Source organism: Kwoniella shandongensis, chromosome 7 (assembly GCF_008629635.2).
Source record: "Kwoniella shandongensis chromosome 7, complete sequence".
NCBI lineage: Eukaryota > Fungi > Basidiomycota > Tremellomycetes > Tremellales > Cryptococcaceae > Kwoniella > Kwoniella shandongensis.
Window position 1 is genome coordinate 72,975 of NC_089293.1, and position 14,808 is coordinate 87,782.

Consider the following 14,808-nt stretch of genomic DNA (forward strand, 5'->3'; position numbering starts at 1 on the left):
CGCGTAAAATGAACAGTTCCTTTTGCCAAACTGACCACCTGGAACGTTTACTGCAGCGGTTCTCGACTATATATGACAACCAAGGTCAGCTAGGAATCTGTAGACTTAGAAGAACTAGCCCACCTCGATGACAACTTATTCAGAGAGATATACACATCGGTACCGTACCCATCCATCGAGATCAAACGCAAGTCACCGCCGAAGAACCTAGCGTACTGTGTGAGACAACGTCAGCAAACAATCAAGGAAGAGTGTCCAACGAAGCACTACGTACCAGTCTTGAGAGGGGAAGTCCATAACTGGAGTGTTGGTGAAATGCATTGATCAATAACCCTTCACTGAAATCAAGATACGCGTGCGGAACTCACCCAAATCCAGCCATTGGGGCTTTGAAATCTGAAGCATCGATATTTGCCTCGAGTCCCTCATCGCTCATCGTGGTGTAGAGATACCTATACAGATGATACAGCGTCAGCGATTTCTTTGTCTTGTACTAGCATCAACATCGCACTCACGTCCATATCATAGGGATCGCACTTCTCGGAATCCCACCACCCTCATCCGAAATCTTGATAGTGATATCTTCGCTACCCTCAACCACCACGACCTTGATAGGCGGGAACGAATCCTCGTTATCTACACCATATCGTTCAACCACCGCTCGTAGCGAGTTCTTGAGTAGTTCGAAACAGATATGTGAGAGATGTCCGGGTACATAGGCGAATGTTAGATCTTTAGGACAGAGCAGCTGGATAGGAGGGCCTTTGAATAGAGCGTAGTGCTCTTCGCATACATATCGTGCGTTTTCTGTTAAAGGTTTTAGTACATTGCACGTAGCCGTCGAATGAAAGGAATAGCTCACCAATCGCTTCGTGACATATATCGTGTACGTTCTGGAACAAAGTTAGTTACAGGTCCTTTCCCTTGAAGATCTATGCAGCTCACAGCTCTTGTACAGATGATTCCCACGTAGTCAGGATGAGGTTGCAGTGTGTTCAGCGCAACGTCTGTATCGCAACTAGAATCAGCGGATGTTCGCACTTCAGGATCAAACGATCGCACTCACGCTGTCCTATCAAGAAACGAATTCCAATGCGACTCATGTAGAACCTATCCAACCATTCTTGGATACTCTGATCGATCCTGCCTGCCTTTTGCTTCCTCTTCCATTCCAGTACACCCTGCGCGACGGTAGTAACGGTTGGGTCGTGTCTTTTCTTGATGTTCTCGAGGAGACGTGTGAATCGTTCGTTATAGTCGTGTACCTCGGGCGGGTAAATGATGGTTTTAGGTGGCGGTGAGAAGTATCTTCCAGGCAAAGAAATAACGTCAACAAGTGTAATGAGTAAGCGATAAAGCAGGTGAGAGTGCAATGGTTCGTGGTAGTGAACTCACCTCCGCTCGATAGGTATTCTCAGTCTTGTCGCAGTGTTCGGTAAATGGAAGCCGTTTCCTCCTGTCGCTATATGTCTCTCTGATGCCAAACCATGTCCTACCGGTCCCTCATGCATGAGCGGATCAAGCGAAGGATTCGGTGTAGCAGATGGGAATGGGATTGTCCTGCGTGGTGAGTATAGTCATGTTAGCTAAAGGCTGGGAGTTGGGCAACGCGCTAGCTTACTCTGCGGGAGGCATACGAAGTATGTCCTCTAGTTCAGGCTTGAGTCTCGGTTTCGGGAAAGTCACGAGTTCCTAGCATCACATTGCGCTTCAGCTTCTTTGCGTTGCACTCCCGGGTAGCACGAGTGAGTCGTATGTCGGGAATAATCGGGATGGGGGAACTCACCTCAAAACTCTGTGCATACCACTCTTTCACCTTGTTGATGGATGGCATCTTGCTCAGTCCATCCGGTAGGCTCTCAAGTTCGACTACGCGATGTGAGAGTCTGATGGGTAACTCCTCGGATAAGAATTGGGATGCTTTGAGTAATGTTCCTTGGGTGGGATGTTGGCCAAATAGAACCATTTGTTGGAGCGATACTGCGAGTTCACAAAGCCCGTTAGTTGTGGTTCCGCGACCTGCTGAAGGGGCATGGACACATACCTCCAGTCTGAGGGAAGGAAGCGAAATGATGGATACGATCCCATAACGCAGCTGAAATCTTGAATCGTGACATGTTGGATAGCGGAATGCCCCTTGGGCGCGGAAGGCTTTAAATACCCCGTAGACTGTTTGTCACGAGTCAACTAAAGCGAGGTGATCAAGGGAGGAGACAAGGTGCAGGGATGTTCGCTACTCTGTGAGGGTAGACAATGGTTGTTTGCAATAGATATCAACGTGTGAATGGATTGTTGTTGAAAGGAAAGGATAAGAGATATGAGAGTGAGAGTGAGTTGTTTCGAGTCGTGGTGTGTGTAATTTCCGGTTAACAACCAATGAATAGGTGCCGGCACAAACTCATTTACATCATACAACGGGATCAAATGTATTACGCTTAATCGACTAGCCCGGTACTCTTATAGGTCAAACTAAATACATCCCTTGTGGCTTTCTATCTACAATAACCTTATGTATTTGTATTGAACAACTTCATTCATGCCCTCGGTTAAGAGCCCCCTTTACCTCTACTTCAAGGCCCTGATAAGATGGAATCTACTTTGCCATCGACTCAACGCTACCTGACTTGATATACTGGCCCCGCGCCTTCCAAATCTTCCAAGTGACCATTACGCTTCACCATGATCGTCTTTTGCAATGCCGCCTTGGGAGGGAATTTGGCGTCAAAGACAGCATCCAGCTCCTCAAGCGTACGCCCTCGGGTCTCAACACCAAAGAGATTCCACACGACAGCTGAAAGAGGCGATAGTCAGGATTGTACTTAAATAACCGTGCTTTTTGGCTCACCGTAGACCAAGTTGAGTGCCACAAAGATGATGTAGTATTTCCAGCCGATCGCATCGAGAGCGATAGCAGTCACGAAGGTGTTATATAAGTTGGTAGTGTTTGACAGGATGACGTGCTGGGTGGATAATTATGAGAATTAGCGTACTGAAACGTGTGATTACAGCACGAAGCTGGGATCGTCACGGGGAAGCCCAGAGTACTCACCACACCCATTCCTTTGGCTCTAGTGTGATTCGCCAATACTTCCGCACAGTATGTAGCAGTCAACGGGGTGTAGATGAAGCTGTAGGCACAACCGAAAAGGAAGATGAAAGCGACACCGGCATTACTGAGATGCTCGTTCGGCTTCTTGTCGTCTCCGAATTGACTCGAGAATCCAGTGACGGCCGCAAAGAGACATGACAGTACGATGGAACCGACCCAGAGCTTGGTACGTCGACCGATTCTATCGTTCGTGGCAGAACCGGCTACGGCTCCAGTACACGAGACAATGGCGTTGGCAAAGGTCAGAAGGAGCCGTCTACTGGTCGAGGTGATCCCCAATCGAGTGTACATGTTCGGGAGGTAGTACGTGAGGACTGAGTTCCCACTGAGTTGTGCGAACACACTCATGAATCCCATCATTAAAAATCTCCAGCGCTGGTTGTGACTGTTGAGTCTGCGATAGAAGTGGTGTTTTAGTTGATTGGAAGCGAAGAGAAGAAGAAGAAATACCCTAGGGACTCACAAATCGGAATAATTCCACCACGATTGAGCCTTTTTCACCTCGATACCCTCCTCGAACTCCCTGATCTCAAGCTGCACAACCGGATGGTTGATATCGCCCCCACCATGGTATTTGGCAAGGATAGCTTGTGCTTTCTCCTTGTGACCTCGAGCGGTGAGCCATCGTGGCGATTCGGGGATGAAAGCGACGCCTGCGAGGATGACCATCGGAGGGAGGAGTTGGAGTCCTAGTGGGAGTCGGAAGGCGAGCTGACCAGATGCTTTGTTCGATGCGTATGCTACTCCTGTAGACAAGATAGATCCAGTGTAGAAGACTGCATAGCAAGGGGAATATCAAATTAGCATGTGTCCAAGATGTAGGAAAGGTAGGAAACTTAAGGTTCGCGCGACGTGAAAGTGCCACTTACAAGTATTGTAATACCCGACGACTCTCGCTCGCCATTGAGGTGGTGCCAATTCCAATGCATAAGTAGGTGCTGAACTTGTCCCGATGGAAATTCCGAAACCGAGCAAGAACCGACCACCGAGCAAATACGAGTCGTTCCGAGCAGCTGTCAGGATGATAGCAGCAGCCATGATGACGATGGCTCCTGCGCCCATACCGGCTCGTCGACCGAGGTGGTCGCAGATAGGTCCGGTGAACAGTGATCCGATCATGTTGCCGATGGTGTAGATCATGAAAATGCTGTGGGACGAAGCAACAATGTCAGCGGTAGTCGAAATAGACGTTCTAGTCTAGGTGCGGTGATAGGAGTCGATCGGCGTGTGAGGCCAGAGTTAGAAAGGTTTGCTCGGCCACTTACATTCCGGTCGACGCACCGGTCTCCTTGTGGTGGAAGTACTCCTTGTACTGTGTCATGGCGTTGATCGAACTGAAGATGGACTACCCAGGCATGACAAGACCTCAGATCAGCACTGGTTCTCGGTGATCGTGTGAAGAAGACACATGAATAGATCGCTGCGTTCACTCACACCATCGAAACCTGACGCCGTTGCATTCAACGCGGCCACCAACAAGATCCCATATAGCTGAAAACTGGTCTTTGACCAAGGATTCAACGGTGTCGCCGTGATAGTCTCGTAGAATGCAGAGTCACCCTGGATCTCTTTTGTGGAGATCCCGGCTGGTTTCTCGATCGATCCGTTTGACTGGACGGCGTGGAGGGCGGCGGTGCCCGTACCAGCTAGGTTTTTGTCGTCTAAAGTCGACATCGTGCAAGCAAGTAGGTGATTGATATTTCGAGATGTCTTTACAAGGGGGAGTGCAAGTTCAGTCAGGCAATCACAAACGATGTTTGCAGCCCGTAGTAGTCGCGCTGACTCTCAGAGCGTGTGATTTGTGAGGCTAAGAATCAGAAGATCATTCACGACCAATGATAAGAACAACTTATCATTTATGTATCAATACATCTATGCCTTTGCCCCACTTTCCCCACTCTGGCAAACCGGTCTACTCGAGATAAGGTCATGAGGGGTGAGTTGGAAAGAACATAATCCAAAACTCTATCATTCCGATTCCCATCTTCCCCCTTTCTCTTTCCCCCTCCCTGTTATCCAAGGAAGCAAATTGTTTGTGATCGGTAATCTCCGCGTTCTGTCGTCCGCTATCTCTCCTCCCCCCCTTACGATGCCAGCATGTCTTCCCCTGAATGAATCAAGCTTACAACCACCGAAAGCCGAAAGCCGAACTTTGTGCAACAACTCACACGCCCTGCGGTCACTCTGCCATTCATCCTTCCCATGTACATACTGGCTGAACCCACCTCTACTCCGCCTATCGAACGAGCAACTCGTCACATGACCGATATACCTTCACCTCAAGAAGAAAACAACCTCGTCACCCCTAAGCTTAAGCCCACACGAGAAGAATCATCCATCGCTCCGGAGCATGGGTTCCGACTCTCCTCATATGCACGCTTGTGAAGCACACCCACCCGTATCCCCACTTTCCCCACTTGACCTCCCCCACCCCGGCGTGCCCGTTGACAAGTGGGGGAGATAGTGGTTCGTACGCAGGATACAAGTTTGTGTTATCGCATTTAAAATAGAACAGATAAGCAGAAGAGGTCATCATGCATACGATCACCAGTTGGTACAGCAGAAAGATCCGCCCACAACAGTTCTTATAACAATGACCAGACCACAATTCCTTGTCGATCTCGAACGAGATGGTTATGTCGTCTTGCCCAATATCATCCCCGCTGAAGTATGCGACGAGTTCGTCTCTGAAGCTTGGGAATGGTTGGAAAGCTTCCCTTATGGGTTCAAGAGGGATGACAGATCTACGTGGGATGCAGAGCATCTCCCGTACAGTACGACGTGAGTCTCACGCCCTCATTTTATGTGTTTAAGCAGGGGCGCTGTGCTGATTGATCTGTTGTGCCCAGGGGGGGACTGTATAATCGGTATTCGGTGAACCACGAAGCGTTCGTCTGGAAGATCAGAACGTAAGTCGGGCGTCTCGACTCCCGCTCACTTTATTGACACAGCTGACCTGTGGCTCTTGACCCCTTCTCTTTACCTACTGCCAACGCAGCCAACCTGCCATCATCAAAGTGTTTGAGCAGATATGGGGCACAGACGATCTCATTGCCTCGTTTGACGGTATGAACGCTTCTCTGCCTATCAACGCGGAGACTGGTCGAAAGGATATCAAGCCTACGCCAGCATGGCCTCGTGAGTCTGACAAACGCACATCTCCACCCCGATCCAATAACTATCGATGGGGGCGTGGCTCGATGGGGTCCAGATTGCAGCTGACCTTCGACAACTATCAATGTGGGTAGATATCGACCAGAACCCACGTACCATCTCCCGCTTTGAGCTCTACCAAGGTATTGCCAATCTGTCACCTAACGGTCCCCAAGATGGTGGTCTCTGTGTCCTCAAGGGATCTCACAAGCTCCACCAGGAGTATTTCGAGTCCATTGGCGGATTCAAAGCGGATCAAGATGCGGGCGTTAATGAGAATGGGTATACGTATAAGAAAGGAGAAGATGAGTGGTTCAAGAGTAAAGGGTGTGAAGAGGTGAAGATTTGTGCAGGGAAGGGCGATTTGATCTGTGAGTGAGGTCGTTCCACGTATCAGAAACTCCCTGGTCAACGGCCATCATAAAACGTTTTAGCGGATCATTGACGTCCCGTCGTATTACTACCACCGCAGTATGGGACTCACGTACGATTCACTGGAACGCCTCGCCCGTCGGGACTCAGACACGTTTCGTCACGTACGTGTGTTATTGTCCTCGAGATCAGATGACTCCAGAAGAACAGACAAAGAAGGTCCAAGTGTTCAAAGATAGGAAGGGAACAACACATTTCCCCGTAAGTATAGATCAACTTTCGCCCCTCCCAAATGACACATGCCGTAGAACACCCTCTACCGCAAGAAGGAAATGACTGATATTCTCGCTCGTTTGCAGAATATGAACCGTATCCCCGCTGAAAGACCTGGGTATCACAATGCCCTTCCACGTCGACCTGACGGGACTTTGGACCCGGCAAACAGGACGAGACCGAGAAAGGAGCCGGAGGAGACGCCTATCGTTCTCAAGCTAGCCGGGCTGAGAACGTAGCTTGCGTGAGGGTGTGTGTGAGGTGGTTCAATGTAGCATAGGTCAGTGGGACAGACAGAGCGTAGACGAGAGTGGTCGCCGCGCCGAGGTGAAAGTGGAGTGATTATCATACATATGCATTGATTGCTTGAGACTATAACGTTTACATACCAGTCCTACGACTCGTCAATGTCCCGTATTCCTTTCCTAAGGCAAAACCAGACACAGGCTCCCTGCTCCGTCTACAAATTGAAGGTCTCCTTGTACCCCTGTAACATCTCCAGAGAGATATTCGAGCCACCACAAACGACCAATACGACCCTATCCCCTTCATCATACTTCAACACCTCCTTAAGTTTACCCGTGTAGACCAATGCGATCGTCGCTCCACAAGCTGGTTCGACCAATATCCTCTCATCGTCTGCGAATCGTATACAGGCTTCGACGGCCTCTCTATCGCTGACGACTGTACTATGTACGTGAGGTTGAAGGGCGTATTCGAATGCTCGAGAAGCGACACGTACACATCCGAGAGAATTGGCGAGCGATGTAATTCCAGGTAGGGTGATATGTGATTTGGCTTGTACCGATTGATATAACGATTCAGCACCAAGTGTCTCTACAGTGACCACTTGTGTCTTGTTCTTCTTATCTTCTGGACGATTGGCCAGACCATCACAAAGACCAATCAACAATCCACCTCCTCCGACCGAACATACGATCGCATCCATCTTCCCATCCCCTTCTAATTGCTCATCAATCTCCTCAATCATCGACGAAGCACCTTTCCAAACATCCGGATGATCGAATGGCGGCACATAAACTCCATTCGGATCATTCGCAAGGACCACCTCTCGAAGATGTTTATCCGCTTCGAACCACGTTTGACCAATTTGAATCACGTCGGTCGCTCCTGCGGCACGGAGTTTGTCGATCATCATCGGTTTACAGGATAGAGGGACGATGACGCTAGATGCATGACCGAGAGTGACGGCAGCGGTGACGCAAGCGAGTCCGGCATTTCCACCGGAAGAACAGTAGAAGTGGAGTGGGGTGTTGGGAGGGGCGCGAAGGATGGCTTGACGGACGAGGTTGCCTACTCCTCTGCGAATGGAGAGAGAATGGTCAGCGACTATTGTCCCAAAGACTAGACGTGGACAGACCGGAGAAAGTCGCATGGAGAGGGTAGCAGAGGACTTGTTGTGATGTTTAGACCCACCACTCACCTCGACTTGAACGAACCACTGGGCTGCACATTCTCAAGCTTGAGATAGATCTTGCTACAAACGTAAGGAAATAATGAGCAAGGTGATCTCCATGCACGCCCTAAGGGGGAGTGCGCGGTAACTCACCATCCAGCAAGCTTCGAGAGGATCGCGGAGTAGATGAGAGGTGTCTTGATCCACGGCTGAGAGACCGTCTCGGAAGTCGATGTAGGTGCTGGGGCGATTGTCATCTTGAATGGTGCAAAGGGATATGAAGGAAGTTGTATATACGAGGGTATGCGGGGAGGTGAATATACGGTGGGATGAAAGTTGGACCAGGGGAAAAGGAGGATAGACTCGCTCGCCAAGTATATATATGTCGTGTGGTTGATTCAGTCGAAACGAAACGAATGTTTTTCCAATCAACGACTGATCAGTGTTCAATGACCCGTGATCAATCGTATAGACTTTCCACCGGGCGGATCAAAATAACGATTAATGGTCTGGTGATGTTGCTTCTGCGATGGGAAATATCTCTTTGACTCGATGGAAATGTCCTTCTATATTTCCATTCTATTCTTCTATACAAGTATATTGTGTTTGATGGGAAATCCAAGAGAGACTGTAGATGTTGATGTGGATGACATTTCCAACAATACAGACAATTGATTGGAAAACGCTTCGAAAGTTCCTCGGTGTCTTATCTCGGAACAAGCGCGCGGGTATATATTGCCGTAAACCATACATGTACGGTGTTAGGGTATCATAGATTGTTCCATGCTTGTATACATACCTGATAAGTTATTCGAGTCGATGTACGGATGTATGGTCTGGGATGTTCCATGACATGCCGAGATGATGGAAGCCGGCATTGCACGATGCCATAGCTTGAACAACGTGGAACCAGAGACCCAGTGACAAACCGTCTGTTCATGACGCGACACACAAACAGCAATATCCCGTTCATACCCCATATACCCATGCCCCATCTAGACTCATCTACGTCGCCATGATTGCAGTCAAACGGAAATGGTGCGCGTTGGGATTGTTTGGATGGGATGTGTTTTTGGCGACCTCGCATGTTACACTGCGACAGAGCGGACCTTGTCAGTCTCTGTCCTCGTCGAAGTCACATTCAGCTAGGCTACTCACTAGTGATCTCCCGGCGTGACTTTCTCGTCGATGTATGCGACACTAACAGTCCCTATTCGTCAGTACTAGTATAGCTTGGGAGAGGAAAACCACACTCACACAGCCACGTTATACTGCTTTGTCCAGTATCCAGACAGCATCACTGCGCCGTCCTCATTGTCATCAACCCAACATCTAGCGTCTCCAAGGTTGTAATGTTGACTTCGGAAGTAATACACCGCGACTCTACAATCCCAAACACATCAGCAAGTGTCCCTCTCAGTTGAATTGAGTTTGATTCACCTTCCGGCAGTGACCGTGATCTCCACTCGAATTCTCGCTCCAACTGTTGATGATACCCAATAATGCTTCTCCCCATTCCAAACAAATTTCTCCCATCCCTCAAACTTGGTCGGTGCCATCGGATGTTGTGGGTCGTTCGCGTCCGCGCAGAATAGTTTGGGTTGTATTAATCCGGTGATGTGTTTGCCCGATGTGGGATCAGGTTTCTTCGGGTCCACCACGTCGCGTAACGGTGTAAAGATTCCGACTGGTGGGACGGAGTAAGGGGTGGAAGGAAGGACGAAGAACCTTCTTTCCTCAGTGAGAGCCTGTAGTGGTTTCAGATCGAAAGTGCTCTCCCAGTTGGGTGGGGGTGTGACGGGATCGACGAGGTGCAGAGTATCTAGTGGGAATGGAATGTCGACGAGGTCAGAGAAAGGGTCGGTACTGGATATAGTGTCTGCTACGGGAGGAACGACGGGTAATCCGTAATGCGTGAGCATGCAGAGCTCCGACTCGAGATACGATATCAAAAGGTCGGCGAGGATCCGCTGCGACGTAAAATCAGCATCTAGCTAGTACTGGGGTTACGCGAAGCGCAGCTTACATGGCCTCGAGCGTTCGGGTGCAGAATATCCGGTTGGAAAAATGCTTGTGCGGTAGATTCGGGGTAACGCAGATAATGGTTGAACAACAGTCGTTTCATCGAGAGGTAAGGGACATCGTAGTAGAGTGAAATAGGAGCATGAACGATTTGAGGATCACCGTATCCTTGATCTTGGGCCACTTGCGGTCCCCAAGCACCAAGGATAAGGATAGCAGGTTGTGAAGGGAATTCAGATAGGGCTCGGAGGAGTTGGTCAAAGAATGCTTGGTATATTATATCACTACTCAGATGTCAGTAATCATCTTAATGCTTGGCACTCACGTCTGATCGTTGACGTCAAACTCCAAGATGATGAGGTCTGTGTCCGTGGCGATATGATGAGTTCCACAGAATGCATAATAGCTCGAGTCCATCCCTCCAATTGCTCCATTCATAAGCTCGTGTCCGGCCTATGATGGATTATAAGCCAAGCACGCGGACAGAGCGAGTCACATCGCCACTTACACCAGGGAATGTATTATCGAACCAGTCTTTCAGCAGAGTAGTATAACAGCCTGGACCTTTTGGATCACCTTGAGGGTAATCTGTGCTAGGATGAACGCCGTGACAAGCGGATACTGCAAGTCGTTCGTTGCATCAGAGAACGCAGTGCACTGAGGATCGAGTCACGATGCAGTGGACTCACCGCTTCCCCCCAATACTCCAATTTTCATGACTCCACCTTCCCTTGCTTTCTGCAACATCCTTCTCATCCTCGCTCCTGTCCCCTGTACCATCCTACTACTCCTCAACCCTTCTTCATGATATATCGAACATAATCTCTCTCCTTCACTGGTCGCTCCACACAGACACCGATGAACGATCTTCTCCTCGTATATCTCCTCCACTCCACCTGGTGGGTATGGTGTCGATCCGCTCGTTATGTGTACTTTCGGCAACGGTGGTAATCCCTTGACATGTGGGTGAACCAAAGCATAGACGAATAGCAAGAAGAAGGGTAATGTGATAGCTGTTAAGGGTTTCCACCACCGCTTCAAGGCGAGATATAAAGTAGGATAGCGACGGTGTATCGCTGATGTCGAGTGTTTTCGTCGTCGTGAAGGGGTAGTAGGTGGTGAGGGGACATGGTCATGATTGTGACCATGACCATTGGAGAGGAGGGGATGGGTGGAGCTCGACGCTTCGGCTGTAGTCGAGGAACCATAAGCCGAGAGCTCGAGTTGGTCGGAATCTTCTGCCGTAGGGCTCATCTGTAAGTGTTGGACGGGGTGAAGAGCATGTTATGTTGGCGTCTGTGTGTGTCTATCTCATACCCATGACATGGAAATATGGGAACAAGTCGCAAAAGATGTGTATGGGATGATGCTCTTTGTGCCTTAGTCGTTGTGTTCGTCGCGTAAAACCGCCGTGGTGATCCTCTTCCCACGTGGTGATCGTCCCGTGTTACTGCCCGGATGCATGGCTAGCTATATGTATGCATGACTATCTATATCTATAACATCAGAATGCCTCGTCAAACTTCTTGCCATTCCCTAACCTCATCCAAGCGCGCTGATCGCCAATGATGTCTCTGTCCAGGAAGCTGCAAGAGGGAATCAGCTTGAACTCGCTGTTTTTGACGAATTTGTGACTGACTTACCCGTCCGCGGTCTCCAATGGAGTGGTGTAATGCGCTCCAGTCTCCTTTAACCATTCTTCCCACAACACCAACATCTCCTGAACCTTCTCCGGACGTTCATCTGCTAGGTCTTTCGTCTCTCCTTGATCCGAATACAGGTCGTACAACTGCCATTTCCCTGTACCGGTAGGATGGTGTTTTGGCATATTGACAATCTTCCATCTCCCACTTCTTAAAGCGGCTTTACCGTAATGTTCCCATGCTACGACCGGATTATCATCACCGTAGACCGTATCGGCTTGTTTCTCCCACACCGTCTTTGCTTCGTCTCGAGCGACAGATGGCGCAGCGGTACCCTTCGATAGAAAAGGTACCCAGGATTTACCTCGCATAGGGTAGACTAGACGATCGTGGTATTTTGCCGTTTCGCGAGGATGAGATGGGTTCGCATTGGGGTGTTTTATACCTGCCAAATCTAGGAAGGTAGGTAGCACATCCATGGCCGTGGTGAAGGAATGACAGATCGATCCGTTGGGTAAGTGGGAGAAGCCTGGATATCTCATAACAAAGGGGACTCGGATGCCACCCTCGGTGGTGTAATGCTTGTAAAGACGATTTGGAGCGGTGGACGCTTGACACCATCTGTATCGAGCGAGTCAGACTGTTGCGTTCCCTCCTTTCTATGAACACAAAAGCGACTCACCTTGGCCCAGCCCAACAAAACGAATCAGCGTTTCCGATGTTCTCGTACTCGTTGTTGTAGAATTTCTATGCACAGCGTTAGCAACGTCCCCACTGACGCCCACAGATTGGCTCACTCACGTTGATCACTTCGATTAACCATGGTCCGACGACTTCTTCCGCCTCTGAGTCAAGTGTCAGAACTTGTATATGTTCTGAAAGACATTTATGCTCACCTAATGCTGTACCTTCCGCTCCGTTGTCCGAGAAGAACAAGACCACCGTATTATCCAATTGTCCCGTCTCCCTCAGGTAATCCAACACTCTCCCTGTTTCTCTGTCCATACATTCGACCATACCGGCATAACATTCCATAGCTCTCGCACTAAATCTCTTCTCCTTGTCGGTCAATTCATCCCACTCTGCATTCTCAGGACTGACCACCTCGTGTGGGTTGATGTCGGGCGGTATGATACCCAATTGAATCAGATTTTCGAGTCGTTTCAATCTCAGAGCTGCGTGGCCGGAATCGTAGGTCCCGTGATACTTGTCACGATCGGATTTGAGACATTGTAATGGGTAATGAGGGGCTGTGAATGGCAGATAGGCGAAGAAGGGTTTCTCCTTGTCTTCCTCCGTACGTTCTTGGAAATAGGACAAAAGGCTGTTGACGTAGGTGATGGAGCTGTAGAATCCATCCGGAGAAGATTCCATATTCGGTTTACTACGACGACACGCCACTTAGTCAGCTTAACACCGATTACAGTCATTGAGAACTCTTGCTCACACGACATATCGTTGATCCTGCTTCACGTATATCGGTGGCTGATGCCCATGTACTCCCGCTCGACCCTCCTCCCCACCTTCCCATTTCGGATCATATCCAAAATGATTACTGCTGGCGGGCAAACACGAGAAAACCTTCTGGAACCCCCTATCACTGGGGATATATCCAGGTCGGAAACCGAGATGCCATTTGCCGGACATGAAGGTGAGGTATCCTGCGTCGTTGAACAATTCAGGCATAGCCGCGATGTTTCGAGCTAGCGACGGAGAGTATCAGTCAATATCCGAACTTGAAGTCAAAGTGCTGGGTCAACAACCTACTCAGGTAGCCTTCATTTCCAGAAGTGTTGTAGTTGCTTGGATCTTGGGTCTGCATGAGTAATCTCGTCAACATATTTTACTCCGTAGTGACTGATTCCCAACTTGCCTTCTGGTTGACCATGACATGCTGCATAGCAACATGGGTGTCGGTTCCCGACATAAGCATCGCCCTAGCGACCGAGCACATCGGCGCCGTGTGGTCTGCAAACAAGCCAAACAATCAGGTCAGACAGATTCCACAGTGTATCACGTCCCACATAGCATTGACTCGCAAACAGAACGGTCACTGACAATCGCTGAAACGAAGACCTTCTGCGGCTAGCCGGTCGATATTTGGCGTCTTGATCTCACTTCCATAACATCCTAAATCAGAATATCCCAAATCGTCCGCCACGATGAGCAAGAAGTTGGGTCGTTTCGTGCTCATCCTGCAGTCGATCCTGTCGTCTTTGTGAAGTGAATGCTACGCGATGTTTGGGAGGTCAGACCTCAAAAGTCAAGATACTGTACAGTCGCATTCAAGGATTAACGTTACTATTGATGGTGATGTTCGGTCTGCCGAGCTTGTTGGCTAATTATAGATCTCGCGGCGCCGGTTACCGTAATGGCGGAGAATCATACCGCCGACCATCCCGTTCTTTCTCTTCGACGCACTTCCAGCCCGAGGGAGAACAAGTCCGAGCCGACGGACTATGCAGTAGATTCGGTCGAGGTTCCGTGGGGACCGTGGTGGGATGTGCGATCTTGGCATCTGGAGATGAGCACATCACCTGACGCAAAGACGTTGTTATCTGGAATAACACAGACAGATTTGAGTTTATGCATGTATCTAGATTGCGATTATCTGGAATACATGCAGTGAACATGCATAAGACGTCATGCGCCTGACTAATCGTGGCTGAGTGTTGGTGGAACAGGGGCAGGGAGGGAGAAAGACATCCGGCGCCACAAAACTATCGTAGCTACGGTGGGTTTGTCAAGTGATCACGATGATATTCGCCATCGATTTTTTTTTGGTCAACTGATTATCTTCCCATCGCTATATCAAATGT

General features: G+C 49.3%; 6 protein-coding genes across 6 annotated transcripts; 1 reads left to right on the plus strand and 5 right to left on the minus strand.

Moving 5' to 3' along the window:
* Positions 1–47: 47 nt before the first annotated feature.
* CI109_103912 (uncharacterized protein) lies at positions 48–2,117 on the minus strand (the record flags this gene model as incomplete). The annotated part of the gene is made up of 12 exons (XM_032006763.1): positions 48–66; positions 124–215; positions 275–299; positions 369–452; positions 516–807; positions 863–893; positions 946–1,007; positions 1,067–1,308; positions 1,396–1,560; positions 1,622–1,692; positions 1,787–1,980; positions 2,045–2,117. The coding sequence occupies 12 exons, from the start codon at positions 2,115–2,117 to the stop codon at positions 48–50; spliced, it is 1,350 nt and encodes a 449-aa protein (XP_031858966.1).
* Positions 2,118–2,615: 498 nt separating this feature from the next.
* CI109_103913 (uncharacterized protein) lies at positions 2,616–4,783 on the minus strand (the record flags this gene model as incomplete). The annotated part of the gene is made up of 7 exons (XM_032006762.1): positions 2,616–2,791; positions 2,846–2,960; positions 3,050–3,503; positions 3,573–3,885; positions 3,979–4,256; positions 4,375–4,454; positions 4,544–4,783. 7 exons carry the CDS (start codon positions 4,781–4,783, stop codon positions 2,616–2,618), a joined length of 1,656 nt encoding a protein of 551 aa, XP_031858965.1.
* A 919-nt stretch (positions 4,784–5,702) lies between these two features.
* On the plus strand, positions 5,703–7,146 carry CI109_103914 (uncharacterized protein; the record flags this gene model as incomplete). The annotated part of the gene is made up of 6 exons (XM_032006761.1): positions 5,703–5,890; positions 5,959–6,018; positions 6,108–6,247; positions 6,358–6,633; positions 6,735–6,895; positions 6,994–7,146. 6 exons carry the CDS (start codon positions 5,703–5,705, stop codon positions 7,144–7,146), a joined length of 978 nt encoding a protein of 325 aa, XP_031858964.1.
* Positions 7,147–7,367: 221 nt separating this feature from the next.
* CI109_103915 (uncharacterized protein) lies at positions 7,368–8,581 on the minus strand (the record flags this gene model as incomplete). Its single annotated transcript, XM_032006760.1, has 3 exons — positions 7,368–8,229; positions 8,352–8,405; positions 8,478–8,581. 3 exons carry the CDS (start codon positions 8,579–8,581, stop codon positions 7,368–7,370), a joined length of 1,020 nt encoding a protein of 339 aa, XP_031858963.1.
* Positions 8,582–9,329: 748 nt separating this feature from the next.
* CI109_103916 (uncharacterized protein) lies at positions 9,330–11,600 on the minus strand (the record flags this gene model as incomplete). Its single annotated transcript, XM_065967404.1, has 8 exons — positions 9,330–9,417; positions 9,483–9,524; positions 9,582–9,707; positions 9,765–10,294; positions 10,351–10,630; positions 10,693–10,799; positions 10,855–10,967; positions 11,036–11,600. The coding sequence occupies 8 exons, from the start codon at positions 11,598–11,600 to the stop codon at positions 9,330–9,332; spliced, it is 1,851 nt and encodes a 616-aa protein (XP_065823476.1).
* A 250-nt stretch (positions 11,601–11,850) lies between these two features.
* On the minus strand, positions 11,851–14,183 carry CI109_103917 (uncharacterized protein; the record flags this gene model as incomplete). Its single annotated transcript, XM_032006758.1, has 9 exons — positions 11,851–11,932; positions 11,990–12,610; positions 12,672–12,736; positions 12,791–12,834; positions 12,886–13,373; positions 13,437–13,692; positions 13,757–13,805; positions 13,875–13,957; positions 14,048–14,183. The coding sequence occupies 9 exons, from the start codon at positions 14,181–14,183 to the stop codon at positions 11,851–11,853; spliced, it is 1,824 nt and encodes a 607-aa protein (XP_031858961.1).
* Between the last annotated feature and the right edge of the window lie 625 nt (positions 14,184–14,808).